The sequence below is a fragment of the Gopherus flavomarginatus genome, chromosome 7 (assembly GCF_025201925.1).
Source record: "Gopherus flavomarginatus isolate rGopFla2 chromosome 7, rGopFla2.mat.asm, whole genome shotgun sequence".
Lineage (NCBI taxonomy): Eukaryota > Metazoa > Chordata > Testudines > Testudinidae > Gopherus > Gopherus flavomarginatus.
Genome location: NC_066623.1, coordinates 92,316,545 through 92,344,363, shown reverse-complemented (window position 1 = coordinate 92,344,363; position 27,819 = coordinate 92,316,545). Strand labels below are relative to the sequence as shown.

At 42.5% G+C, this 27,819-nt stretch overlaps 1 protein-coding gene across 5 annotated transcripts in view; it reads left to right on the top strand.

Moving 5' to 3' along the window:
- Positions 1-19,003: 19,003 nt before the first annotated feature.
- The window catches only part of ST6GALNAC5 (ST6 N-acetylgalactosaminide alpha-2,6-sialyltransferase 5), a 166,104-nt gene continuing 157,288 nt past the window's right edge, over positions 19,004-27,819 (top strand). For 4 of the 5 annotated variants that reach the window (XR_007775428.1, XR_007775427.1, XR_007775429.1 and 1 more), the window contains exons 1-2: positions 19,004-19,386; positions 20,365-20,589. Coding sequence is in view for 2 of the 5 variants with exons in the window: in XM_050961898.1 (XP_050817855.1) it covers positions 19,372-19,386; positions 20,365-20,589 (240 nt within the window). In the remaining 3 variants the exon portion in view is untranslated. The remainder of the gene's footprint in view (positions 19,387-20,364; positions 20,590-27,819) is intronic. The other variant, XM_050961897.1, reaches the window with a different exon arrangement.

The window sequence follows — 27,819 nt, the reverse complement described above, 5'->3', positions numbered from 1 at the left end:
ATGGTTTGTCTTGTGTAAATGGATATATTAATCTCTTAGTACTGAACCACTGAAACAAACCAGCTGAACAAGAGAACAGCAAAACAAAAAGCTGTGCTGTCTCCCACTGCCTACAGCAATATGCAGTTGATAGATGAATCTTCCGCTCATTTCCATTCTAAACTAAACCCAGTCTCCAATGCCATCAATATCATCAGTGTCATTAATGCAACTGCAGCCTCAACTTGATGCAATAACTATTAATTAGCCCACTCTGGCCTTCTGCAACGGCAGCATGAGCCCTGCAGTTCCTACTGGAGTTTATTTTATTTTGGGTTATCACAGGCACCTTTCCAAGTTCTAAAGTGCCTGTAAAATTATCCAAAGTACAACATAGGATAGATAATACCCTTAGCAGAAAAGTTTTTACCACACTAATCTGCTTCACAACATAAACCATCAGCAGCATAAATAACCAAGTTGACATAAAAATAGTGACTCACAATCATTCACTCAAAACCCCTTCAATCCTCCTCTCCCAGAACAAATTCATGATAATATAAGAATGGTCATACTGGGTCAAACCAAAGGTCCACCTAGTCTAGTATCCTGTCTTCTGGCAGTGGCCAATGCCAGGTGCCCCAGAGGGAATGAACCAAATAAGTAATCATCAAGTGATCCATTCCCTGTCGCTCATTCCCAGCTTCTGACAATCAGAGGCTAGGGACACCATCTCTGCCCATTCTGACTAATAGCCATTGATGGACCTATCATCCATGAATTTATCTAGTTCTTTTTTGAACCCTGTTGTAGTCTTGGCCTTCACAACTTCCTCTGGCAAGGAGTTCCACAGGTTGCGCACTGTGTAAAGAAATACGCCCTTTTGTTTGTTTTAAACCTGCTGCCTATTAATTTCATCTGGTGCCATCTAGTTCTTGTGTTATGAGAAGGAGTAAATAACACTTCCTTATTTATTTTCTCCACACCAGTCGTGATTTTATAGACCTCAATCATATCCCCCCTTAGTCATCTTTTTTCTAAGCTGAAAAGTCCCCATCTTATTAAATCTCTCCTCATACGGAAGCCGTTCCATACCTCTAATCATTTTTGTTGCCTTTTTCTGAACCTTTTCCAATTCTAATATATCTTTTTTGAGATGGGGTGACCATATCTGCACATTGTATTAAAGATGTGGGCGTACCATGGATTTATATAGAGGCAATATGATATTTTCTGTCTTATTATCTATTCCTTTCTTAATGACTCCCAACATTCTGTTTCCTTTTTGGACTGCCGCTGCACATTGAGTGGATGTTTTCAGAGAACTATCCACAATGACTCCAAGATCTCTTTCTTGAGTGGTAACAGCTAATTTAGACCCCATCCTTTTATATGTACAGTTGGGATTATGTTTTCCAGTGTGCATTACTTTGCATTTATCAACAGCATGCTGTAAAGGTAACAGATCTAGACTCTGTCAGATCAAGAGGGGAAAATGGGTTTCAGAGTTAGTGACCCTTTGGCCTGAAGTCCCTGCTAGCAGCTCTCTCTTTTAAACAAAATGTCTGTTATCTTAAATACCTCCAGTACATCATTGTTTTCCCAGTCTGTAGCAATGTTTAGCATTTGATGTAAACTGAAGGATTTAGATCCTTGGATCATTATATGGAACAATGGTAAACCCAAAGGACATGCCCAGAGTGAAGCCCTTAACTGGTGTACGAGCTCAGGTTTCTACTTCCATCGCTGGATAGAGGAAATAATGGAGCATCTGCTCATACTGTGGTTCTGTCCCCCTGTAGTTTCAGAGAAGGCTACTACTACTTTGCGGTAGGCAGGGCCGTCCTTAGCCATAGGCAGAACAGGCAGCCACCTAGGGCACCACTGGGTCTGGGGGCACCTCCCTACCGGGAGCCCGGACAGACAGGAAACAGTGGAGCATGTAAGAGCAGGGCTGCTGGGTCCTAGAGAGAGACGAATGCAGCACAGTCTGAGGGAGGGGATTGGCTGCTGGGGTCTCTGGGAAGGGGTGGGGGAAGGAACTCACCCGTAGGGTGACCAGATGTCCCGATGTTATAGGGACAGTCCTGATTTTTGGGTCTTTTTCTTATATAGGCTCCTATTCCCCCCCACCCCATCCCAGTTTTTCACACTTGCTGTCTGGTCACCCTAGGTGGGGGTAATTGGTACCTATATAAGACAAAGCCCCAAATATCGGGACTGGCCCTATAAAATCAGGACATCTGGATCTGGTCACCCCAGCTGGGGAGCGCGTCTCTCCCCCGGGCTGGCAGTGATCCATCTCATCCACGGGGAGCTGCACAGGGTAAGATGAGCTGCTGTGGCTCCATGGGTGCACCGTCCCTGAGATCAGATGCTGTGCTAACTTCACCATGGTCTATTGGGCTGGTGGTGGTGCCCATTGGCATGTGATTGGACATGAGGGTTTGCTGCTGCTATTGCCACTCTGCACCCCAAGAGGTGGATTTTGGGGTCCTGCAGTTTTCTACCTATCTCCTCCTCTACTGCAGCTGTTGGACCAGCAGGGTGGGGGGTGAGCCAAGCATGGAAGCAGTACTGCATTGCCATTTAGATTGTCATTTAACAAATTTGTTCACCAAAAATGCTTGCTAACAATCCTGAATTAAGTTGTTGACAATTATTTGTGACAGATTTAGTATGGGGAAGGGAGTGGGCCAGTTTTCATCAGAGAAACAAAAAATGTTGACTGACTTTCCTATAGCCCTGTTACTGTTATATAGAGCCCTCCAACAACTGTAATACGCTCATCTCCTTACTAGTATATAGAGCAGGGGTTGGCAACCTATGGCACACGTGCCAAAAGTGGCACGCGAGCTGATTTTTGATGGCATGCAGCCGTGGGCTGAGTGGCTCAGCCAGCTGCTGCTCTGTGGTTCTGGCTGCTGCGCCATTGCCACCCAGGGTTCCCTCCGCCAGCCCTCCTCAGCACCTGCTGCTGGCCTGGGGACCCCCAAGGAACCCCAGGCTGGCAGCGGGCTGAGCAGGCCAGTGGCTGATACCCTGGCTGAGCCACTCAACCCGCTGTCGGCCTGGGGTTCCATTCACTCAGCTGGTAGGTGGGCTGAGCAGGAATAAATTCAATGAAATAGGAAAACAAGAGCAACTAATGACAAAGTGCAAGAACCTAGAGCAGTGGTCCCCAAACTTTTTCTTCTGGCGCTCACCAGACGAAGGACCGTGGCAGTGGACGAGCATCCACCGAAATTTGGCGACATTTCAGCGGCAACGCCTCTGGATGACGCTGCTTATTGGCGGTAAGCGATGTCATCCAGAGGCATCGCCGACAAAATGCCGGCGAATTTTGGCGGCGTTTCGGCAGCTGCTTGTCCCCTAGTCAGTACGCAGGTGCACTCAGAGGCCCCTGTGGGCACCATGGCACCCTTGGGCACTGCATTGGGGGCCCCTAACCTAGAGAGCCTCCTGAAGCATGGCGATTGTTTTGATTTAAATGGATTTGAACTGAACGAAGAATTGAATACACTGTCATCAATGATGCCACATGCAAAACGATGGACACTGTACAGTTTACTCATACCAGCAAACTTGTTGACATAAACCCTAATGTGTACATTGCCACTCGTATTCTCCTGACAATTCCTGTAACAGTAGCATCAGGAGAACAGAGTTTCTCAAAACTAAAGTTCATTAAAAACTATCTCCGCTCTGCAAGGAGTCAGGAACACTTGACTGGTCTTGCTATTCTTGCAATCAAACAAGACATCACTCTGTCTTTGTCATACGATGACATTATTACTGATTTTGCAGCCAAAAAAGCCAGAAAGATTGGTTTTAATTAAAAACTAATCCTTGTTTCAATACCTAAGAGCAAGACAGGCACAGTGGCACCAGTTTAATAATCCCGCCTAGGGCACCATAAATCCTAAGGGTGGCCCTGGCGGTAGGAGGTGGTGCACTCTCCTCCTCCCCTTTTTACCTCACTCACCTGTCTCTGCTGCTGCTTTGCTCTTTTCCCATACCTATTGTCGTCTGAACTTCCCTTCTCTGCGCCAGCAAAATGAAATAAAATAAACACTCTGGTCAGTTATTCTCCTGGACACTTGACTCCTTTCTTCAGTTCACTGCAAAGACCCCATATCTCCCCAGCTGGGCCCAGAATTAGAGAACTGCAACTGGCTTTTTGCCAACTCCCCAAAACATAAATTAACTGATGTCTATAATTTTGGTGAGGATGGCTGGATTACTGTTGGGCACGGCCGTTGCATTTCCCCCGCCACTGTGCCTGAGTCTGCATTGCTCACTGAAGATAAGCATCCCAAAAGATGGGATCTGAACTCGTTGTGGCAGCAATAGTGTGCAAGAAGCAGCTTTCCCATGCGATTGCTACTGCTTTCTGCTTCAGGTTTGGCTCGAATTTTCCACACAGGTTCTTATTTTATCATAACCAGAAAGTCTATATATAATGACAGTCTATGAATCTGAGCCTACAATCCCTATGCAAGCAAACCCTCCCCCCCCACATTGACTTTAACAGACTTAATGGGAGCTTTCACGCACAGTATGATGGGTTTCAGCTCCTACAAGTGTGAAGCTTTATGTCCAAGAATGCTGAGAGGCTTAAAAATATCTTTGAACAGAACTGCTGATTATCAGTATTGGAGAAATGTCAAAGAAGTAACTCAAACATGTCTGGATGCAGCCTCCTTATCACTAACATTATCCCTGAAGTGGTGCAGAACTACAGGGGCCCTCATAATCTTTTTATAACATCATTATAGCATCATCTCTTTATAACACTCAGAACTCTTGGTGTCCAGGAATGGAACAGTAATGGAGTGAGCACACAGGATTCTTGGCAGTATCACAGACTGTTGCAATCCTCAAATCCTTACTTGATTTTTGAAGTCAGTGAGTGTTTTGCTTTAATGGACATGAGGAAGAACCAAGAAAAGGCATGAGGATTTGGCCCTATAATTGTATTTGATTTGGAGTCAGAGAAACTCAGATAAAACCTGAGTGCTATTTTGGTAAACCTGTGATTGAAATGACTCCAAACTCTCTCTCCCTTGATTCTTAATGTCTACAGAATATTCCTTATAATAAATATTAATAATTTGCAGTGACATGGATGAATACATTTTTATAATTATCAAACCAGACATACTGACTTAGTGTTTAAAATTAATTATTGCAGGGAAACTAGCATTACATAAGGGAATTATGTTAACACATCAGAGTAAGTTCATCTTGTCTTTTCAGTTTACCCTTGTTAAACTTTATTTAGTGGTTTTGTATTTAACGTCTAAGCACTTAGTGAAAACATGATTTTCCTAACTAGAGGGCTTTATTTCCAAGCATTTCAAATAATGTACATTTAAATTACATCAAAATAGAGCTAGAAACTGTTATGAGAGCATGAATGCCAAGAAATTAACAGGAGTGACTATTTTTAATATTTATCCACAGTGGAATAGTCATTGGGCCAGAGAGAGAGAGAGAATGGGAATGACCATGTAGTTTAGTGGTTAGGACACCTACCTGGGAGGTGGACAACCCCAGGACCTGTCCCCTTGCTTCAATCACTTTTTTTTAATTTATCTACAGTGGACCAGTTTCAACCGGAGAGATTGAGGGAATCCACATCAGTGGTGGGAGACCACCTATGGAAATCCTTCCTAACCTTCTTTGGTAGAGAGGGGGGAATTGAACCTGGGTCTTTCACATCCCAGGTGAGTGCTCTAACTACTAGGCTAAATGTTATAAAGGTGGGACTACTAGTGATGTCAATGATTTTTTGTGTAGAGTGAGCCAGGTGCCTAGCTCGTTATCTCAAGAAACACTTTAGGGCCTTGAGCCACCTGTCTCCAAGTGGCTGGTTCCCATTCATGGATCTCTAGCAGAGATAGGTGCCTTGCTACATTCTGGGCTTAGGCATCTATCTCTGAGAGAGAGAGGTAGGGCTTAGAACTGTCATAAACAGATAGCTAAGGGTTAATGTCTCTTTCACCTGGAAAGGAGTAACCTGAAACACCTGACCAGAGGACCAATCAGGAAACAAGACTTTTTTAAATCTGGGTGGAGGGAAGTTTGTGTGTGAGTTCTTTGTTCTTTGTCTTGGGTCTGACCTTCTTGGCTATGAGAGTGATTTTTCTATCTCCAGCTTTCTAATTTTCTGTTTTCAAGTTGTAAGTACAAAGATAGTAAGACAATAAGGTTTATATTGTTTTTTTTTTTGTATTTACATGTGTATAGTTGCTGGAATGTGTTAAATTGTATTTTTTTTGGATAAGGCTGTTTATTCACTTTTTTCTCTTAAGCAATTGACCCTGTATTTGTTACCTTAATACAGAGAGACCATTTTTATGTCCTTTTCTTTCTTTTTATAAAGCTTTTTTTTTAAGACCTGTTGGAGTTTTTCTTTAGTGGGGACTCCAGGGAATTGAGTCTGCAGCTCACCAGGGAATTGGTGGGAGGAAGAAGTCAGGGGGAAAATCTCTTTGTGTTAGATTTACTAAGCCTGACTTCGCATACCCTCTGGGTGAGGGGGGAAGAGAGATTAGCTCTCGGTACTTCTGTTTTCCAGGACTGGAAACAGGGAGGGTGGAGTCCCTCTGTTTAAATTCACGGAGCTTGCTTCTGTATATTTCTCCAGGAACCTAGGGAGGGAACACCCGGAGGGGGGAAGGGAAATGGTTTATTCCCCTTTGTTGTGAGACTCAAGGAATCTGAGTCTGGGGGTCCCCCAGGGAAGGTTTTGGGGAGACCACAGTGCGCCAGGCACTGTATAGATTCCTGGCTGGTGGCAGCTTTACCAGGTCCAAGCTGGTAACTAAGCTTGGAGGTTTTCATGCTAACACCCATACTTTGGACGCTAAGGTCCAGATCTGGAAAAAATGTTATAACAAGGACACATCCCTTTTTTTACATGTCGCATTGGCTAACTTAGGTGGCTCCACACCTAGTGTGCTGGCTTTTGTGGACTGCATTCTTAGGAGGTTTTCTCTACCTATTCACTGTATGGTGTGTTTAGGTGCCTAACTTGGATATGTGGATCACAGTTTTATTCCTGTGATTTTTCTAAACATCTACAAGTTAGGTGCTTTGATGTGCAGTGTTGCAATGCCTAAGTCCCTTCGTGGATCCCGCCCCAGATCTTTAAAAGGGCTGGTTTTACAATGTTTGTTTTTCCTCCCATGCCCACCTTAGTTTATCATATCACTGAAATGTTTGTTTAGGGGTAAGATTTCTACAGGCACAAATGGCAGTTAGGAGTCCATTGATTTTCAATAGAAGAGAGATATGTAACTGCCCTTTGGGCTTTAGAAATCTCCCCTTGAATTTTTCTCCAGATGCCAATGTTGAGGCTTTTTGTCTTGGAAACCACTACTCAGCTGCAATGTATTAAAGAGAATAATGACAAATAGCATTGTAACTGTTAAAGAGATGTTGTGTTTCACCCCAAAAGTGGCTGTGTTTTGGTGGTAGTGGAAATGCCATATGACATAGACAATCTTCCATGTATATTGTGGTGATATGAATATGCTAAATTGTTGGACCATGTGCTAAACTGTGGAACCATGTGACAAACTGTGGACTCAGTGGTTTATTTGTTTAATCATACACCTTTCACTATTCCATCTGTGCTCTGCCCTCTAATCTGTTTCTGGTGGGATTACTCCCAACTTTCCAGTCCTGGAAAGGCGATTTCAATATGGAAGCTACCTAGAAGTCACAGAGTATTTTGCTGCTGAGAGTGACCTAGGGACAGAAGGATCCCTGCCTACAGCGCCAGGGAGCTCTCCAGAACATAGCCTGCCTGGGCAAGTAACAGCAAATAGGTAGGGATAGAGTGAGAAAGTAAAGGGTTACAGTAACAAGATTGTGTATTGGAGAGGCTGGGGGTGCTGAGAATCATGAGCTGTACTGTGTAGGAGTCAGTGAAACCCTCAGAATAGCTCCACCAGTCTCTTCTTTCTGGCTCAAAGATCTTTGAGCAGTAATTCATCTTAAATCTAGAGAGTTGCTTCAAACCAACCATTATCTCCAGGATTTGGTTTAGACACTCCAAAGGATTAATAATCTATAATAAAATATTATTTCATACTGTGTAAGGACAGCTGTGAGAACCTGAACTCTCAGCTCTAACACATACTGCTGTAGCCTCCCCCACTTATTCTTTTAAGAATTGGCTTGCTTACAATTATGCACATAGGACTGAAAGGGGGCATCATTGACTAATCCCCCTCCAAAGTCAAAATGAAGATAATATTGTGACATTAGCATGTATCCTTGTTCAGAACACTGTAACTGATTAAATACATTAATGGTAAATTTTAAAGTTTCCATCATAGTAAAGAGAAACAGCCATTCAATCCAGTAAAATGCTTTCTCAGTGTCAAAAGATGCTATTACTACAGGACTGGCATCATTTTTCATCTTAAAGAGGATATTAAATAAGCACAGCAAATTCGTGCAGGTGAACCTACTGTACTAAACATAAAATAAAACCACACGTTCAGGATGAATTATTTTAATGCTTGTGCTTTGAGTCAATTGGCCAATAACTTTGGCAATTTGTTAATACCCACATTTAGGAACAAAATAGATCTATATGACCCACATTCCTATACACATTGGTCTAGTTTCAGTGTTGCTACAATCAGCACAATGTGGTTTGGAAAGTATCCGTTGGTCTGCACTTCATTTGCATAATTTAGTGACACAAAGGCATGAAAACAGCAAATATTAGCTTGCAAAAATGATGCTCCCTTTTTGAACTGGGAGGACAAGGCTTGCCTAAGGCTTGTAAGATTTATAAACAGCTCAATGGCAAAAGTCTGGAACAGGGGAAGGCCAGCCCACACTTTGAAAAAAGAGTTTTCTGCTTCGTCTAAAATTAGAAGTAGGTCCAAGCCACATTTTGGATCCAAATCTGAATTTCCTTGAAGTTAATGGGAGATGTGAGTGCTCAGTAACTTTGAGAATTAAATCACTTATATTTAGTGATTAATCCTAAGTATGTATTTAAGGGCAGAAATTTAGGCACCAAGGTTTGACTCTTTAGTCTCCATCTTGTGGGTCTGTGGGCCCCTGGACTCCAAGCTAGGTTGCAGGGCACCAAGTCATCTCCCTTTAAACTATCTATATTTTTAAAGTTGTAGATGTGATATTCCTGCTGGTCCCAGAATTTCCCACCCCCAGTACCGTCAGTGAGCGTACACAGGATACCAGAGCTTCTCTGCATGCATCCCTTTACTTTCTTACTAAGTCCCTATTAACTGGTTTGAGATTTCAGCTACCCCGGGCAGGCTTTTGGCCCCAGAGCTTTTCTCTTCTGCCTGCTGGAGTGAAATTGTGCAACTCAGACTTAATACTTTTATAAATACCATTTTTGGCCTTGCGGCTCTCTGTGATGATGTCTAAGACCTTGTTTATCCCTGGCATACCCCTTAAAGTGCTTATCATCATGTGCTATATCCTCACTTGCTTCACATGCTCTCTCCATCCCATAATCCTTTTCTTTGCCATCCCATCCTAAAATACGAGAAGCACAAATGGGGGCACTCTTTCTTCTTCAGTGACTAATACCCTGGCTGTGGAAGTAGAACTTCTGGTGCTACATTTCCTATTAATCCAGGAGCCTTGCAATCTCACTCGCATGCATATACAGACACACACACAGAGTATTACATATGCCGATTTAGCATGACAGCTTGCTCAGGATGGAAGTATCTGAAGGGTCAGAAATAAGGCAGTGGTCCTACTTAATCTTTCCCTGAGCAATTGCGGGGAGTGAACAATAACAAGGGGAAATGAAACAGCCTTTAAGGTCATAGACAGCTTAAGAACCATAGCCTATAAGGATAGGAAAAGGATAGCTCTATGCTGACTCTCCCGTGGCTGGTGGATTGTGTAAATGTATTTGAGAAGCCAGTTGTTTCGGATAGCACAATGTGTTACTGGGATCAGTAAAGGCAACTGCTGTAGCAAAACTGTATGGGGAGCATTATAGCAATGTTGGGGTAGCAGCTGAGGTTGTGCAAGCCCGCTTCCCACTTGGCACTGGCACTGCAAAGGAGATGATTTCCATGAGAAAATGAACCTGAAGTGGTAAGTGGTGTATGGAGATGGAGAACTGAGGAGAAGACAGTGGAGCTAGCAAAGAGATAAAGAGATTTTTGCAGCAGCTGACAAACTTTCCCACTAATTGGCTCTGTGTTGTGTGTTTGGTATGGATGGAGATGAGGCCTAAATATTTTCTTCTGGTGGCCTCTTGGTCTCAAATGCATTTGGCTGTGTTCAGCAGGATTTGATGGTAAGTCAGTAGAGGCTGGGAAGTTTTGAGACTCATTGTACCTGAAAATGTGCAGCTGTTACAAAAATATTTGCCCTGGAGCTTATTGGGATATCTGTTGCTGCTCTAGTTGTAAGAGGTAGTGTTTCATTGCCCATTCATTGAAGCTCTAATTTAACTTGAAAGGTTTTCTGCCTCTAGTCTATCAGGCTGAACACAGGACTGAGAGCCAGTAACTCCTTCTCTAAAAGTGAGTTGGGGCCTGATTTTCAAACCAGGTCTCTTGTTTTGGGGGCCCAACTTTAGTCTCTGAGGGCTTGACTGTCAGAGTTACTAAGTGGTCACAGCTCTAAGGCTTTGTCTACACTACACACCTGTTAGTGACACAGCTCTGCTGCTGCAGCCGTGCTACTAAAAAATGTGCGGTGTAGCTGCTGTTTGTCAGCAGGAGAGAGCTCTCCTGTCAACAAAAAACTTCCACCCCCAACAAGTGGCAGCAGATTTGTCAGCTGTTCACACTGGTGCTTTTGGTCTGTAAAAATTTTGTTGTTCAGGGTGTGTGTTTTTTTTTAACACCCCTGAATGACAAAAGGTTTGCCACCAAAGTTCCTGTGTAGACAAAGCCTAAGAGATGTCAGATAGAGTTGTGAGTGAGCAGGATTTTCTGAAAATGTGGGCCTTACCTTCTCTGCCCAAGTTTCCACTCTGTAAAGTTGGGATCAAAACACACAACTTCTCTCACAGGGACGTTGTGAGGATTAGTTAATGTTTAGACAGGACTTTGAAGATTACAAGTCTTTGGAGTAAAATTTATGTAAGAGTCTTAAGGCAAATTAGAAAATGTACCAGTTTCTTTGATTAAGTAAGATTGATTAAGACACACAAATAGGAGTGGCAGCTGGTTCCATCTCCCTGCTTGAGGAGAAAACACCCTCCCACTAGCCGGATAGCAAGTTATAAATATGATATCTTCAGAACAAGCTCAGTGGCTGATCAAACATTGAGTGACTCAGAAGCCATTTTATACTAATGCTTCATGACAAGGTTAAAGGCTAGTTTAAATGCTGGAAACCTCACTCTCCTCGCCAGCCCTTATTCCTTTCCCAGTGTTTGTAAGTCCTTCAGATATGTGCTTCTAGCCTCACATCACACCAGCAACCTTGTTAACCAGACAGTCACTGATCAGACTCCAAGCTCTGCACTCTCTCAAACTGACATTACCAGGCTTCAGAGGAGCTCTCGTTTACCAGCAGACAAAAACTGAAACCAATCAAAATCCAACATATATATGTGAGGGTTGATCCAGTGTGATTTGGGGTTGTAACGGAGATGACTCAGTGGGAGATTGAGCAAAGGAAACATATAAAATGAGCAACAAGTTGTCACACTAGCATCATTTCTCTCTCATCTGAATCTATGGTCTAAACCATAAATGGTCTAGGACCCCATTCATTTGAGTTTATACTATCCTACTTCAAGTACTAATCAGAAGAAAAATTGAACAGGTTCCACAGAACGTTGTTTGTGACTACTGGTAAATAAGGCATAGATTACAACACAAATGTAAAATATTCCAGAGAAATCGAAGACTTCCAAACTGGCCCTTCTAAAGGGAAACAAACAACCAAAAGCAAAGAGGACAAAATAAAACAATTACATAGACATAACTACTTTAGACCAAGGAGAGATTATGACTCTCCAAGCAAAGGGACCAAGAGAATTCTCACAAAGGAGATTATCAGAAGGAAATGCAAATTCTGTAGCAAAATTAGTGTTGGTGCATTCCAGGCAAAATGCTTCTGTTGTACTATGTATACAATAGATAAGTAATGGTCAACTTGAATAAAGTATTTAACAGTGAACATGAAAAAGACCAGGATTTTGAAAGGGTTCCCATAGCTGAATGGAAAGTATGGCTGGGGGGGAAAGAGGATGATGAGGGCAGAGATACCAAATAGGACAACTGCAGTTCAAAGAAAGGAAGGTGCCCGGTGATATACATTCCACATCAGGCAAGGGAGGCTATCTAATTGCATGTTGATTTGAAAGTGATGAATAACAATAATCTGGCAGAAATGATTCAATAGGCTCATGGTAATTGACAAAAGAATTATACTACACAGAAAGAAGACAATCCATCTACCCTGATAGCTGGTTTGAGGGGGTTTGGGTAGATTTGCATTGCAAGGAAGAAACTCTTCTGCCAGTGTGGGGCCTGATCCTTACTCATCTAACTAGTGTTAATGTCTTCATAGATCTGGTCAGGTGAGTAAGAAGTTAGGGTTTACAGAATCAAGCCAGGAAGAAGGAAATTGGTAAGGTGTTAATGTGATTCTGTAACCCCTCTAACATGACATCCTTAAGGCCACATTCTACTCCCAAATGTGGGTCAAATAAAAATATATAAAAACAGCTTCCTTTTCTATATCTCTGTACTATCGCACTACATCACTCATTCCCTATAATGTTTCCTAGGACAAAACTACCCTGGTGATTGGCTCTGGACTATGGCACCGAACACTGTATCTCTAAAGAGCACCCCGCTTTAATGCATAAAAAGCCCAATCCTGAAAAGGTGCTGAGTACCGTCAACTCCTGTTAACTCCCCTGAACACCGGTGCTCAGCACCTTGCAGGATCAAGATAATATCCCCAAGTACAGCCGCATCCATTGCGATAACTGTATTTGGTGTATGCTGGGGAAATATCATTTGAGATTTATGAACATATGGAAAAGACCACTAAATAATTTCAGCCTAACACTCTATGAATTAAATGTATTGTCTACTTTATCTTATAAAGCTGAAATATGAAACCTTAAATTACAGCGTAGCCTAGACTCTGACCAGTACTGTCTTTAACCAGAGAGACAAGGTGGCTGAGGTAATATCTTTTATTGGACCAACTTCTTTCAGTTGGTGAAAGAGACAATCTTTAGAGCTTACACAGGGCTGTTCTTCAGGTCTGGGCAAACAAACAAACATAGCAGGGACATAAGTTATACTAAGGCTATTATCTACAAATACTAAGGACAGCTTGGATAAACCCTTAGTTAAGAATACTAGTGTTCTGCCAAAACACAAGACAGAGAAATCCAAAATTCAAGGACTTCTGTCCATTCACTGACATGCCCCTGTTTCAATTTCATAGTAACTGATCCACTTGTCATAGTTGTTGTTCAGCCTGTCATCATAAGTACTGTTTATGTTTTTGTAAGTAACAGCAGGAGGGTTCCCAGCTGACTGTCTAATAATACATGATGCACTGAAAACCAGACCATGATAAGTCCTTTTGCATTCTTTATTAATGTTTCATTCCTGGTTATTCATTAGGGCATCTTATTTTTTTAACTGGTAATTTTTTAAAAAAAGTTTCATATTTCCTTCCAGCTTAATGCTTAGCCTTCATACTGGTACAGAGAGTTCTGGGCACTGGTTCTAAGCAAAGGAAGACAAAATAGACAAACATTGGGTGTCACAATCTACCAGAAGGAGGCTAAAAATCTTATTGATATTGCAAATTCTCTATTAGATCAAAAAGCACACCCACAATATTCAGTAAACATTTATCCAATCTCTTACAAAACTCTAGTAATTAAACTAATTCCCCCAATTACTTTATTCCATATGTTAAAATTTGTGTATAGAAAATTATGTATTTCTCCCTTCTCTTGCTTTTGTAGCAGACAGTAGCTCAAAAAGACCTTGGAGTGTCTAGGCCTTGTAGTGTCTATTCTGTGCCACAGCTGGTACTGTATACTGTACCTCAGTGATTTCCCCTCTTAATTTTGTCAGGTCTAAAGAATATAAGAAGAATATCAACCTCTAACAATTTACATGTATAAGCTCTATCATAAGCGACAAAGTCCTGTGGCACCTTATAGACTAACAGATATATACTTAAAGCTATGTCATGTTCCTGTATCATTTTTTGTTCATCTTGCGTTGAGCCTTGTCTATTTCTACATTTTTAATTTTTTTTCAGAGGTGATCAGAACTAAGCACAGTATTTCATATATGGCCTTATGACCAGTAAGTAGCTTTTGTAGTGCTAGAAAGATTGGTTCTGAAATATCCATTACCTTTTATTTATGCTTCCAAGATTGGGGAGAGAACCAAGAAATAGATATGAATAAAACAGCAGACTCAGCAGATCTTACCTCAGTAATTTTCCCTTGTTTTCTTATGCACTTCTATTTCCATGCAATATTTCATTTTTGTATGCATCTGTCACTGTTTGCTTGTCAGAAGTTCAAAGGCAGCCTGATTTCATAAAAGGAGATAGTATTGACTGATCCATAATATTGTTTCTACCTTTTTTGGTTTTTTTTGTTTTGACCAATCCTTGATGCACATCTCCAATTTTGAAAAGCATTTCATGACTCATGGGCAGTTTGAAAAATCTATATCATGAGCTCATTACCATGTTGGCTGTTGAGTGTTTTCCATTGGTAGTGTTTGCAATGCAAAACTGGTTTCACCAGGCTCTTTTTCTCTGTGGGGAAAAAATGTTAAAAACTAATATATACATACATAATAAAGCATATAGGAGGTGAAATTAATGTGATGGATTACATTTATCATGCAGCTTTGACTACCCCTGTGCTCATCAATCCACTTCTCCCACCAACTTCCAACACTCAGAACACCTTCATACAGCCATAATGTTTAATTAACTCATCAGACAAAATTTTCTTCTTCCCCCTGAAAGGTGGAGTTCCCAATTATCCCCCCAAATCACACTGGCCTGAGGTCCAGGGCAGGCAATATTCTGTCCTGCACCAGTGACAAGCTCTTTAAAACATGCTATCTCAAGAGCCTGCAGAACTGGATATAGGAGTTTTACTCTCTTTCGGTGAAATGCTGCCCTTAATGATGTGAATGGGAGTTTTACCATTGACTTCAATGGGGCCAGGATTTTATCCCTGTAGAGGGAAAAATCCCAGCTTTTATAGCACCACATAATTTGCTTCTAGCCCTGGAAGTGCTCAAAATATGAAATTTTAAAGAAAACACAATTTTAGGTAATTTTTAAAGGTATTTTGCATGTCGAGCAAAAAAATTTCTCTTATTCTCAGCACCATATGGGAAATTAGGACTAAGGCACCTGGCTTTAGGGGCAGAAAGATACAATTTTTTAAAACTATTGGGACTGGTTTTGTATCTAAATCATTTTTGTGACTCATTTTTCTGTAGAATACATGGCACTTACAGAATGCATGATGGTGTGGTATAAAGGTGTTTTCAGCATCCATTTTGGATGACCTGCAGAACTCACCGAGAGCTTTCCCACTGATGATGTATTCTCTCCCTCTCTCATTCCCTTTCTCTCCTTTGCACATGGTGCTAGACAAACAAGAACTTTATTTTCTTACTGCCCCTCAAACTGGGCGCACAGCAACCAGAATTACTACTTCATCATAACACTTACTCTTTTACAGCAAAAGACCCACATGGGCATCAAAAGACCATCGCAGAGAGCCACAAAACAATTAAAGATTTAAGGCTAGGTTCTGGCTTTGATGAGATTGAGGCACATGTGAGCAGCTGGAGCAGCTGTGTGGCAATGGCTTGGAGGCATTCTCCTTACAGAGGGCAGACACAGACAGAATGCCTCCAGGGTATTGTGAGAGGGATGGAGGAGCTGCATGATCAGAAGTGGCATTTGCTATAGCTACATAATGGGAGTAGCAGATACCCTTGCCAGTGCTGGCCTCCAGATACTAGGCAGTGTGCATACTGGCAATGCCATGGCCTCAGTCTCTGAGGCATCCTTTTGGGCACTAGTAGCAATGCTAGCCATTGTCGTACCCCCAGCTTGCACTCAGGGTGCATGTGTGAACATTGGCATTTTGGATATCTCCTACCGGGGTGCTCTTGGGGGAGGAAGGAAAAGAGGTTCTCTCTCGACAACACCCAGCCCACGGCAGCCATAATGTGGCATTTGCTGTGTAACAAATTTATAGGCAATAGTTAATGAATTCGTCTAAAAAGCTAAGTAAAGGTTACAATATGAGCAGAGTTTTTTTAGCTGTCAGTGAGAGATCTCTGGCATTTCCAAGTCTGTTACTGGTTTTTAGAAGTTTGCTTGTCTGTCTCTGCTACCTACACATGTTTCTCACTCTGTCTATTTTCATGTGCCATTTTCCTTTTCTGCCTGGCCTGTAACCACTACATGCAGGTCAGGACATCATGCAACTTCTAACTCAGCCCACAATTAATACCAAGGTTTAAAGTAAAGAGGGTGTGTGTGGTGGGGAGCGGGGGAAGCTCCTGTTCCTCTCCCAGGCCTGACTGAGCACCATTTACCCTCCCTCTTTCTTGTAGTGTGGGGAGAGCACCCTCATCTGTTTCAATCTACATTAACCCCTTGATCTGAGAGGGATGGGGGTCATATAAGTACAGAAATAGAAACTTACAGAAAGAGACATATGCAGGGTGATGACAAGTAGTATATGTGACACTGGTCTGGCACTTCAGACTGAGCATTACTGACCGGACCATGGTGAAACATGCCCTCTGAAAGCAGCAAACAAAATTGTTGATTGATAAAACACAGTTGTTTGATTGATAAAACACAGGGGACTGTGGCAGAATTCAGAATAATCAGAAATCCATTTCAGTATCCCTTTCATTTAAAAAAGAAATTATGACCAGATGATTCACTAGATATTGAATCAGGCGAGTCAGATGAACTTTAAAATGTTTTATTCCAAGTTGATTAAGTGTTTATGAACTCCGCTCATATTCTTCTACTTCTTGCTAGCATAATTATTAAATTTAATGTGTGTGCATATAACTATATATCTATGCATTTATGTAGACACAAATACATGCTCTTAAATATAAAACCCCACAAAGCTAAACCGATTAATTTATAGGAACTTAAAATTAAATTAAGTATCTGGGCAGTTTTCCAGTTGATTTATAATTTTCCCAGGACAAACCATGCTTACACATAAATTCTGCAGTAGTTTTTACTTTACACTACACTATTTGTGTCGCTGCTCATTTGACTGCCAAGATTAGTGTTTATGACCTGGATGGCAATCTAATTAAATATCTAAGAATCAGAAAACTGGACAATATTCAAGGCCAACTCAGCATTAAATTAGAAAATTTAGCTTGGCTACTCTATCAATATATTCAGCTACCAGCCTAGCTACTATCCCGAACTATAAGTTTAATGAATTTGGTCAGCATACTCTGTCACAGATGTCTAACATACAGCCATGAACCTAAATCATCATAAATAAGATGCTTCAGTTGGGCATGGCAAAATATATTAGAGGAGCTTTGTCAGTTACCAGCAACCTGCTTGCTGATGGCTGAGAAACAGCATTGCAAAATGCATGAGCTGCCTTTTGTAGTTTTTTGCAGGAAGCCTTGGAGAGCCGCAGATAATTTGCTTTCAATGATTCATCAAGTTGGCCCTTTGTTTCACTAATTTGAGTGTCAAGTGCAACCACATCATAAAGAATTACCAAGACCTGATAAGATTATTCTTATACTGCTGCTCCTGTCTTAACAACTGGCACTATTCTAACCTAGACCGCAAATGGAATAAATAGCAAGTATACTTGCAATGCCAGCAGTCTTCTTTGAAATGACGAAGCATGTTTACTGCCATCTCCACTGATGTAGCATACATTTTTGTTTCTGCTAATAATTTCTACTTTCTTAAAAAGCATTAAATGCTGAATGCTGTGCTATAGCTAGAGATGACATTTGTTCCACTGTAAGTCTACCAATGAATTAGTAAAGATGAAAAATGGATTTCAGTGACAATTTCAGCCTTGAGAAAGATATTATTGTGAACATGGTTGAGTTAGCCTGATGATCATTTTCTCCTTAATGTAGTCTTTAATGTTACATTGCTATGTTAGATGTGAAATCATATTAGAACTATTATTTTTGATGAATAATTTCAAGAGAAATATGTTCATAATTAAGATGTAATTTTTTTCAAAATGCCATACTGTCATTTTAATAACTTCATAAGAAACCAACCTGAAAATGAGTTGTTTTGAAGGGTCGTATAGATAAATATGGAATTTCTAGAGCAAGAAATTCATGTAATTTAAGTTGCTTTATTAAAGTTTTCACAGTTGAACTATGCATCATTAATACGGCAAAATCAAAGAAAGAAACAGTAAAGGACACCAGAGGACTGCTTATAAAATGAGAATAGAATGACTTTTATTTCCAGCAACCAGAAAGATGGCATTAGGAGCAAGAGTACAAGAAATTACAGCTCCACTTATTAGTGAGAACAGTGTGTGTTTAAATTTTTTAAAATTTATTATGTAGGGTTGTTAGATAATAAGGAAGCAGGAAACTCTAAAAGTTTAGTTAATACTATACTAGAAATTGAGGGTGTTAAAATATTTGCAAAGACAAATGAAAATTATTTAGATGAAAAATTGTTGCCTCAAAACCACAAGGCTCAGAAAACCCAGTAAATGCTTAGAGAGTGGTGAATCTTCCTCTAGGCAAAATGGTAATAACATAAATTGAAGATTGTGTCCTAGTGTTAAAAGCAGGATTTTTAAAAAAGGCAAAGCTAGTGTCAGCCTGCAGGGATATAGTGCTGTTGTATTTTGAAAGCGTTTCATTTATGTTGAACAGAATCCCACCCACTGATTAAATATGCCATTGTGCAGAAGACTGTAGAATTGTAGTGTGTGTTTCTATCCCTCTCTGCTGTTCTGTTTCTGCTGTGTGTGCTGAGATGAGGTTTCTTTCTGAGGAATAATGCGACCTAACTTATGTCTTCCTTTAACTTCTACTTATCCTGAAACTGCCTCTGTGGTGGAGACGAGGAAGGACCTGGAGTAGTTTAGGACCCAGCAGACAGTGGCAGGCGGCAGTTGTGTAGATCGCTAAGAGGGTCCAGTCCGGTTTTAATTCTGTTTCTAATCTCTGCCACAGCAGTGCTTTCCCCCACAGCCCCAGCTCGGGCTCGGGCGCCTCTCTCTCTCTCCCTCCAGCCTGATCCCCGGCAAAAACATGTCACTGGCTTCCTCACAATGGAAACCCTAGAGGGAAAAGTGGCCCCAGATGCGCAAGCCTGAGGATTCGGTACAAAGAGGTGCACAAAATGAAGACCCTGATGGTAAGTTAATTGTTGGACCTAATTATCCCAGGTCACCCGGGAACCAAACGAAAGCAGCCCGAGTGGGGAAGAGGACGAGGGTAGTGGAGCGGGGCTGGCCAGGGCATCAGACATATGCTCCAGCCTTTCCAGGGCTGGTATCTTCTCTTTTGTTATATTTTACTAAGGGGAACAAAACAGAGGAGGAGGAGAACTTTCCACCTGCTTTTCTTTTATTCGTGTGCAGGGTTATTGTTCAGAGCGTGTAGAAAAGAGATCGGCTTAAAGGATGAGTCTGCCTGTAACTTGGCTAGTGCAACAATTCCTAACAGTCATTAAAATGCACGGGTGGACTGGCGAAAGGGGACTGAATGCATGGGGAAGAGAGCGGAGGGAGCAGGGAAAGCCTGGGAAAGGGAAGGAAGGAGAGGGGGACGGGGAAAGAGGTGGGGGCAGAGGCGGGAGGAGAAGAGGAAGAAAGGGATGAGAGATGAAGGGGTGGAGAAGAGAGGGAGGTGGCGAGGGGGATGGAGGGGGAGGATTATTGGAGTTCTCTAGCCGCACTTTTGTCTGGTCTTAATTGGTGTCAAACTTGCAGGAGCTGCAAAGGGAAAGGCGCAGCGATTGCTGCCAAAATAGACACCTAAGCCGAGCAGCTGCTCCCTCCCGCCCGCAACGACACTGCCCTGAAAGTGAAACAAACTGGGAGCCCCGGGCCAGGTGTAGCCCCCTGTAATGTGATGACAGGAAGAGAGAGGGGTCGCGCTGCGTGGGCGGTGCAGAGCAGGAGACCCAGACTTCAGCCCGTCTCCCCCGCTCAGGATTTGAGCCACCCCCCTCGCTCGCCTCCCTCCAGGATGTCCATTCTTCTCCCAGCCTGGGGGGAACTGCGCCCTCCCCCGCTAGGATCAGCCCCATCCCCCTGTCCGTGGTTCTGTGCCCCCGGCCCTGCTCTTTGCTGTTCGCAGGGGGGCTCAGTGTCTCTTTGTCCCTTTGCAGCGCCATGGGCTGGCGGTGTGTTTAGTGCTCACCACCATGTGCACCAGCTTGTTGCTCATGTACAGCAGCATCGGCGGCGGGGGCCAGAAAGAGCCGAGCCAGCAGCAGCAGCAGGTGGCGGTGGCGGCCAGTGGGAAGCCGGAGACCAAGCAGCTGGGCAGCAGCCAGAGGCTGCCTGTGGGGGCTGGGCTCCTAGAGGGCTACATCAGTGTCCTGGACAACAAGGTGAGGCGATGGGACCCTGGCCTGGACATAAGGGCAGGGGGTTGGAGCACCCCAGGCAGGTGCAATATCCTTTGGGGATCTGTTGGTGCCTCCCACCTGGTTCCTCCCAGCTCAGGGCCTGCTCTCAAAGACCCAGCAGAAGCTTTGGCAGGTCCTGAATGCTTGGCTCAGACTTGTAATTTGGCACCATTCCCCTTGGAGAGGAGTGGGACTTGGGCCATGGTACTCCTTGTCCATGGGGTAGCTGTGACTCCTGCACCCCTTGCCCTGGTGTGACTCTGGTACCCTTTGCTTAATGGGAGGCGGGGCTGTGACTCCTGGTGGCAGGAATGTCATTGTTTTCTGCTTGTTCTATGTGTATGTGGGGGGTGGACAATGACTGGCACCCATAGCTATTTATTTGTGGTGGTACACGAGTGTTTTCATTGCTTCTGGACCCTATTCTACTCCTCTCTGCTCACGGTTGTATACTGCACTCATTACTGGAGTATCTGAGCACCTTCCAGTAGTGTAGAAAGCAGTGTGGCTGCACATCTGTTACGTGTTTGTTCTCTCCTCTCCCCAGCCAGTGTTTTATTTTGGATTTTTTAAAAATAGTATACATACCCCTTGCTATATGTTTATGTTAAACATGGCAAGGTCAAAGAAGGTGGTGTGGCTTGCAATGGTCCTTAGTTCTTGTAAGAGTTCATGCCACAGCCTTGGACTGGCCCCCAAGAAAGCATAGATGAGCTTCATCTTTATTGTAGAAAGGTCCATTGTGCCAGAGGAATGAAGTTGTCGACCATGGTCTTCATCTTGGAGGCATGCTGACTGTAGTGCATCTCTCTGATTGTGTACATTGCTGCCCTTTGGTTGCAGATGAACAAACTCTGGTGCTCTTCACCCATTCTGGGTAAACTGTGGTAACCCTTCCCTCACGCTGCACTGACTGTGGTGCTCAACACCCCTGAGTGGGCTGACTGGTAACACTTGCACCTGGGATCTCAGACTTCCATATCCTTTGCCTAAGGGTGGACAGATTCTGGTATCCATCACCAGTGGTGTGCAATCTTGGCTGCCTCTCACGTAGGACAGACCTTAGTGCCCGTTGTTTGGTGTGGGTGGATCCTGGAGTCCCTCACAGAGGGCAGTATGTATGCTACTGGCAGTAGTGGACCAGTACTAGTTTACTATAGAAGTAAATCACCTTATGCTTGAGGAGAATATTTGCCTGAAAATCAAGGCATTGGGCCTTGTTGAGCAAAGTATCACGCTGGGAATGTCTACACTGCAGTCGAAGATGTGGTTGGAGCTTAGGTAGGCATACCTGCCCTAGCTTCAAGCTAGCTAACACAGCTAAAAATGGCAGTAAAGATGTGGTGGTAGAAGCATCAGCATGGGATGTAGATGCCTGCCTGGAATCCTGGGTACGTACTCATATTGCTTGCCTGTATTGAAAACCCTGCCACCATCTCTGCATTGGTCTTGTTAACTGTGCTAGCTAGGTTAAAGTTAGTCAGGTATGCCTATCTGAGCTTCAGTCACACCTCCACTTCCAGCATAAACATACCCTACATTTCAATTATCACCTACTATGCTCAGATTACCTACTACATTCTTCTTTCATTTCATATACAGTCAGAATAGTAGTTCCAGGTCCACTCAGACATGATGGCCACACAGCTTCTGAGAATAGGGCTAACATATCTAGTTACTCTTGAAGAATGCTTTGCATGAGACTCTCAGCACCTTGTGAGATTTGAAACTTTTTTCTTATTAGTCTTTGTTTTCATGCATTTTACCTTTATTCTGCATCACAGCCAATGTTCTTAGCTTCATCAGCCTTTTGCACTTTAGAAGCGATATCATATTTTTTGTTGAACTGAGCTCTTAAAAATAGTGAAAAAGGCTGGATGGATCTGGATCTGGTTCTCAGCATTTTACCTTTAGCATCTCAGGCCAACAGTGGTTGAAAATCATTGCCATCTGATGACTGAAATGAGTGGGACATCTCCCTTTAGTTCCTAGTAGCCAGGTGTTTACATTATAAAAACTACCAGGAGTGGCACAGAATCACTGTTTGTTGATAGCTGCTACTGAGAGGTCAAAGACTGAGGCAAATAGCAACCACCTTGCTACTCTTAGAAGCTCTTACTTCACGGCAAGACTGTGGCACATTGGCAGGCCAGCCTGGAGAAGCTTTCACTGCTTCTGTCTGTGCTGTACTTGTTCCATGACTAAAGAGAGGACACTGGTCTCACAGACTATCAAAGCAGCACCTTTCATGACTTCTGTAGTCAATAGGAATTTTCATATTGACTTTCATAGAAGCAGGATCAGGCTCTACTTGCCTAGTCATCAGATAGGGGATGTAACTTTTTTTGTTAGTTTATCAAAATGATGATCACAATGTTAGCAATAAATGGCAGTGCTAATATTTTATGAACAATTACTGCATGTGAGTAGGACAGAATTTATGAAAACAGAAAGGCTAGAAATATTCTAAATCTTGCAAGAAATAAGTATTTAACCATCCAATTATTCTGAAGTGAACATGAGAACATGACTCTGGATAGTTAAAAAACTTTTTAGCCAGTATTGACGCAACAGTGGTTACTACCAATAACACGTGAGAGTCCTGCCACAGATGTAATTGGAAAACATTTCAGACCACCAAAGATTTTGCATTCCCCCTCCCCCGCCAAAAAATACTGTAACAAGACCAATCTTGCAAACAAAATGTATGAGTTCTTAGGCCTTTGTTGAAGCACTCAGAGAACTTGATGACTAACCCACTAATTTACATGGATCTCATGTAAACAGATCAGAGAGTAGTACAGTTAATCAAGTGTTTGAAGAAGAGTCATTCTGCAAATAGTTTTATAGCTCCATAATCTCTCAGACCTTAGTGCTGGGACTTTACTCCTACATGGAAAAAATTATTCTGCTTTCTTCTTTACCTAAACAGGCAACAACTTTGACATGTTTGGGGTGAATGGCTTATAGCATCATGACATTAACCATTCTTATCTGGAAAATTTAGGAGTAAGGAAAATGAGTCTGAGGGTTCAGTTTATTCCATTTTGTTATATCACAAAATCATGCAGCATTTTGTAACAGAGTAGTTAGTTGCTCCTGAGGAGATCAAGGAGAGTTGCTCCTGGTGAGAGGGGGGTCAAATATTGAAGTTGAGCTGTAGTGGAGACTTTCGAGGCATGATACTAGCAACATGAATGAAGTCCTCAACCCGTAAAAGTTCCACTGAGGAATTAAGGCTATATTATGCAATAAGTATCTTGATGGAGCCATTATGATGTAACAGTCCACCAGGAGGAGACTTTATTCTGGAATAACCTTGTTGGGGAGAGTTTGTCGTGACATAAATTTCAGCAGTATGTATTTATGGTATGAGAGAGGGGTTTTGGCTTCTTTCCATAGCACTGCCCCAGTGTTTCGAGATAGTGGAATTAGTCTATACATATAGCACATATAGTTATTGAACACTAATACAGTTAATAGATTAAAAAATGGAAAAAGTCTTTAATGTTTCCATCAAACTTTGAGGGAGGAGTACAATCGGATACAGTATTTGATTTTAACAAGACTTGGAAAAGATTTAATTGGGTGAAAAAATATATACACATAGTAGAGAAATGTGTTTTACCAGGCTTACATTTAGAGCTGTTTGAAAGTGTTATAATTAATTGGATGCTGACTATCTTGTGTTTATATTTTGTTGCTTTTGTGCCACCAGCAGTGATCTCTATTTTTCTCATCTTAGCAAATCATAATACTGGTTTATTGCATTTTGATTATCCTTGTTTAAAGTTTTTAGCAGCTTCTGTGTGCAGTAAGTGATAACATTCAATTTGCATTACAGAGCATGTAACAGAGATAGAAAATGGTACCTTTTGCTGTATCCCAGATTGCAGGCACCTTTGGACACAGCCAGCAGTTCTGGCTTGGCACTGTTACCATCTGTAATCTCTCAAAGTACTGTACACATTACTGTTGCTGATTATGTATCAGACAGCTCAGCATGTTATGCATTTACGGTTTTGACTTAAAAATACAGGGTCAGATTTGTATTGTCCTTAATTGAGCAAACTTTCCATTGACTTTATTGGTAGTTTTGCTTGAGTGTGTGGACAGCAGAATTTGGCAATAGAAAGTATAAGATAGTGTGGGGAATGCAGCACCGATAGCTGTGTGAAGTATAAGTCTTCATAAAATAAGAGTTATCTAAGGTGGAATCTGGCTGATGGAGATACTGACTATGGATATACGGTATAATTACAAGGCCAGGAATTTAGTTGACTGATAAAATACGTTAGCAGAACATTTTTATCAAAGCAGAAACACATTTAAAGAAATGTAGCTACCTGATAAGCCTGAGTATCTAGCGTAGCTGAAGAAACTTGGTCTCTGGTCTCTTATTTCATTATGCACCTAAGGTATGAAGTTGTTATACATAAACTCACACCATGCAATGTGTAAAACGGGTGGGCAAACTTCTTGGCCTGAGGGCCACATCTGGTTGGGGAAATTGTATGAAGGGCCATGAATGTAGGGCTGGGGCAGGGAGTTGGGGCTCAGGCCAGTGGATTGGGGTGTGGGAGGGGTGCGGGGTGTGGCAGGGGGCTCAGGGCAGGGGGTTGGGGGGCTTAGGACAGCGGGTTGGGATGCAGGAGAAGTGCGGGGTGTGGCAGGGAGCTCAGGGCAGGGGGTTGGGGGCTCAGAGCAGGTGGTTGAGGTATAAGAAGGGTGCAGTAGGGGGCTCAGGGCAGAGGGTTGGGGAGCAGGAGGGGTATGGGGTGCGGTGGGGGCTCAGGGTAAGGGGTTGGGGTGCAGGAGAGGTGTGGGGTGCGGCAGAGGGCTCAGGCAGGGGGTAGGAGTGCAGGAGGGATGTGGCAGGGGGCTCAGGGCAGGAGGTGTGGGGTGTAGGAGGGGTTTGGGGTGCAGGTTCTGGGGTGGCATCAGCACACAGCGGCGCTAAGACAGGCTCCCTGCTTGCCTTGGCCCCATGCTGCTCCCAGAAGTGGCCAGCAACATGCCCCTGTGGCCCATGGGGAGGGTGGGGGGCAGAGGGCTCTACGCTCTGCCCTCAGCTGCAAGTACCTCCCCTGGAGCTCCCAGTGGCTGTGCTTCTCTGTTCCCATTGGCCATAGTTTGCCCACTCCTGGTGTAAAAGCTTGTATTAACACACACACAAATAGTGGGATTCTGATAACATCCTCAGTTACTGTGATCATAAATATCAAAGGCAGATCCTAAACTGGAGAAAATTGTCAAAGCTTTAGCGAAGTCAATGAAGCTATGACAATTTACAGCATCTGAGGATCTGTCCCCAAGTAGTTTGGATGTCATCAGAACTCAGAAATGTGAGTGTAGCTTCATTCACTCTTTTTTGCTTGATGGATTTTAAATATTTGAAGAATTTTAACAACTAAAACTAGTTTTTATTAAACTAATCGCTTTGCACTGAACTCATCCGTGTGTTCAGTGTTTTTAAAATGTTCTTTCATAGAAACCCAAACAACACGAAACTACTTTGGAGATATTTTTTTTTAATCCTACAGATTGATTTCAGTACAGTTATGAACAATGGAAGAAGTGGTCAGATTGAGACAGAGCTAACTCAGGCTAATTCAGCTAACAGTGGTTAATTTGCATATTGTAGTCCTTTTTGGTTTGAAATGCTGTAAAAGTATCTAGGCTTTTTCTCACACTTTCAAAATGTCACATTTCATGTGTATTATGTGACAGCCATGAAATGTACCATAGTGCACTGATCCCTTCTTTACAACAGATTAAGGTAGAAAGTTCTTTTTCTTTACAGGCTTTGTGGAAAATAGCAGAACTAAGAAGGACTCTAAAAATGCAGGATCCATTTTTTGTCTGTGGTTTCTCCATTGATCCTAGTTATGACCCTCACTCTGACTTGTGAACAGTGAAGCTACAGTAAATATCTCTCCATTGTGAATATTAAGATAATCATATATTAATAAATAATAGCATCACACACACCCCTCCCCAGAAGGTTCACAAAATGCTTTGTTTTTCATCATTAGTTTCAGTCTTCTTATATGTACCTGTAGTAGGCACTGTACTGTACTATTATATTGGATATACTTTTAAATTTGTCATGTTGTACAGTTCTCACATGTTGAGTTTTACTTGTGGGCATTTTAGGCTATTTCATGTCTTTCAACAGAGGCAAACTGTCCTCTTAACAGACCCAATTCTGCTTCTGTTGACTACAGTGGTAGCAAGGCTGAGCCAAAGGAGACTTGCCATGCAGAAAACTGTAATGTTTGCCCACCTCTGCTTGATGACTTTCCATAAGGCACTTTAAGTTTTTTCCCTTTTAACCTGTACTGGAACTTAAGTGGAAATTGGAAGTCAGAATTTACAGGGATGTCTATAAATCTATAGAACATCTGATTACAGGTGGCGCTTTCCTTTTGTTACTGATCTTCTACATTAATCCAGCCTGCCTTACTCAGTACAGCACGGTGTGCCGTGCTCTTGATGCAGAGGTGGCCTTGATAGTAAGGAATTCAGTGTATTAATTTCAGTTCTAATTAATGCAATTATGATCAAATCAGCAGAGCTTTGGTGCTGATATAAACTGACGCAGCAGCCCAAAGGTCACTTTCAAGGTGAGATTAAACATTGGAGTGTCTCACCTCATCCCTAAGTAATGCACCTCCATTAGTCAGTGCTATTTTGTTCTAACAGTTAACATTAAGTGCTTTAAGACCAGGTTAATTAGTAAAGCTTCCTGTCAGCTAGAAAGCAAATACTTTAAATTCAGAGACTCCTACTAACAGTTCTCAAATTCTCACTTTTGGAAATTTCCAAATGCCTATGTAATTTAATTGTAGATAAGAGTCAGATTCTCCCCTGACCTCCATAAAACCCTAAGGGCAATCTTACCCTTGCCCCATGTCCTCAGAGCCTCCTTGCAGCAGAACTGGTGGAGCTCCTTGGTGCTAATGGTGGGGTAGGGGCCACACCGCGGATATGTGCATTGTGGAGTTCCGTTCTTTCGGGAAAACCTACATGTTAGCACAGGGGATGGGACGAGTGAAGGTGGAGCTGGGATGAGAACCTGCTACTGCTTGGAGTGTACTCTGGAGGAGAGGGTTGGCCCCTAAATACATAAGAGAAGTGCATTCTGTGTTTTAGGTATGTGTGTATTAAGTACAATCGTAAATATTGACAGGTTTCAGGGTGATAGCCGTG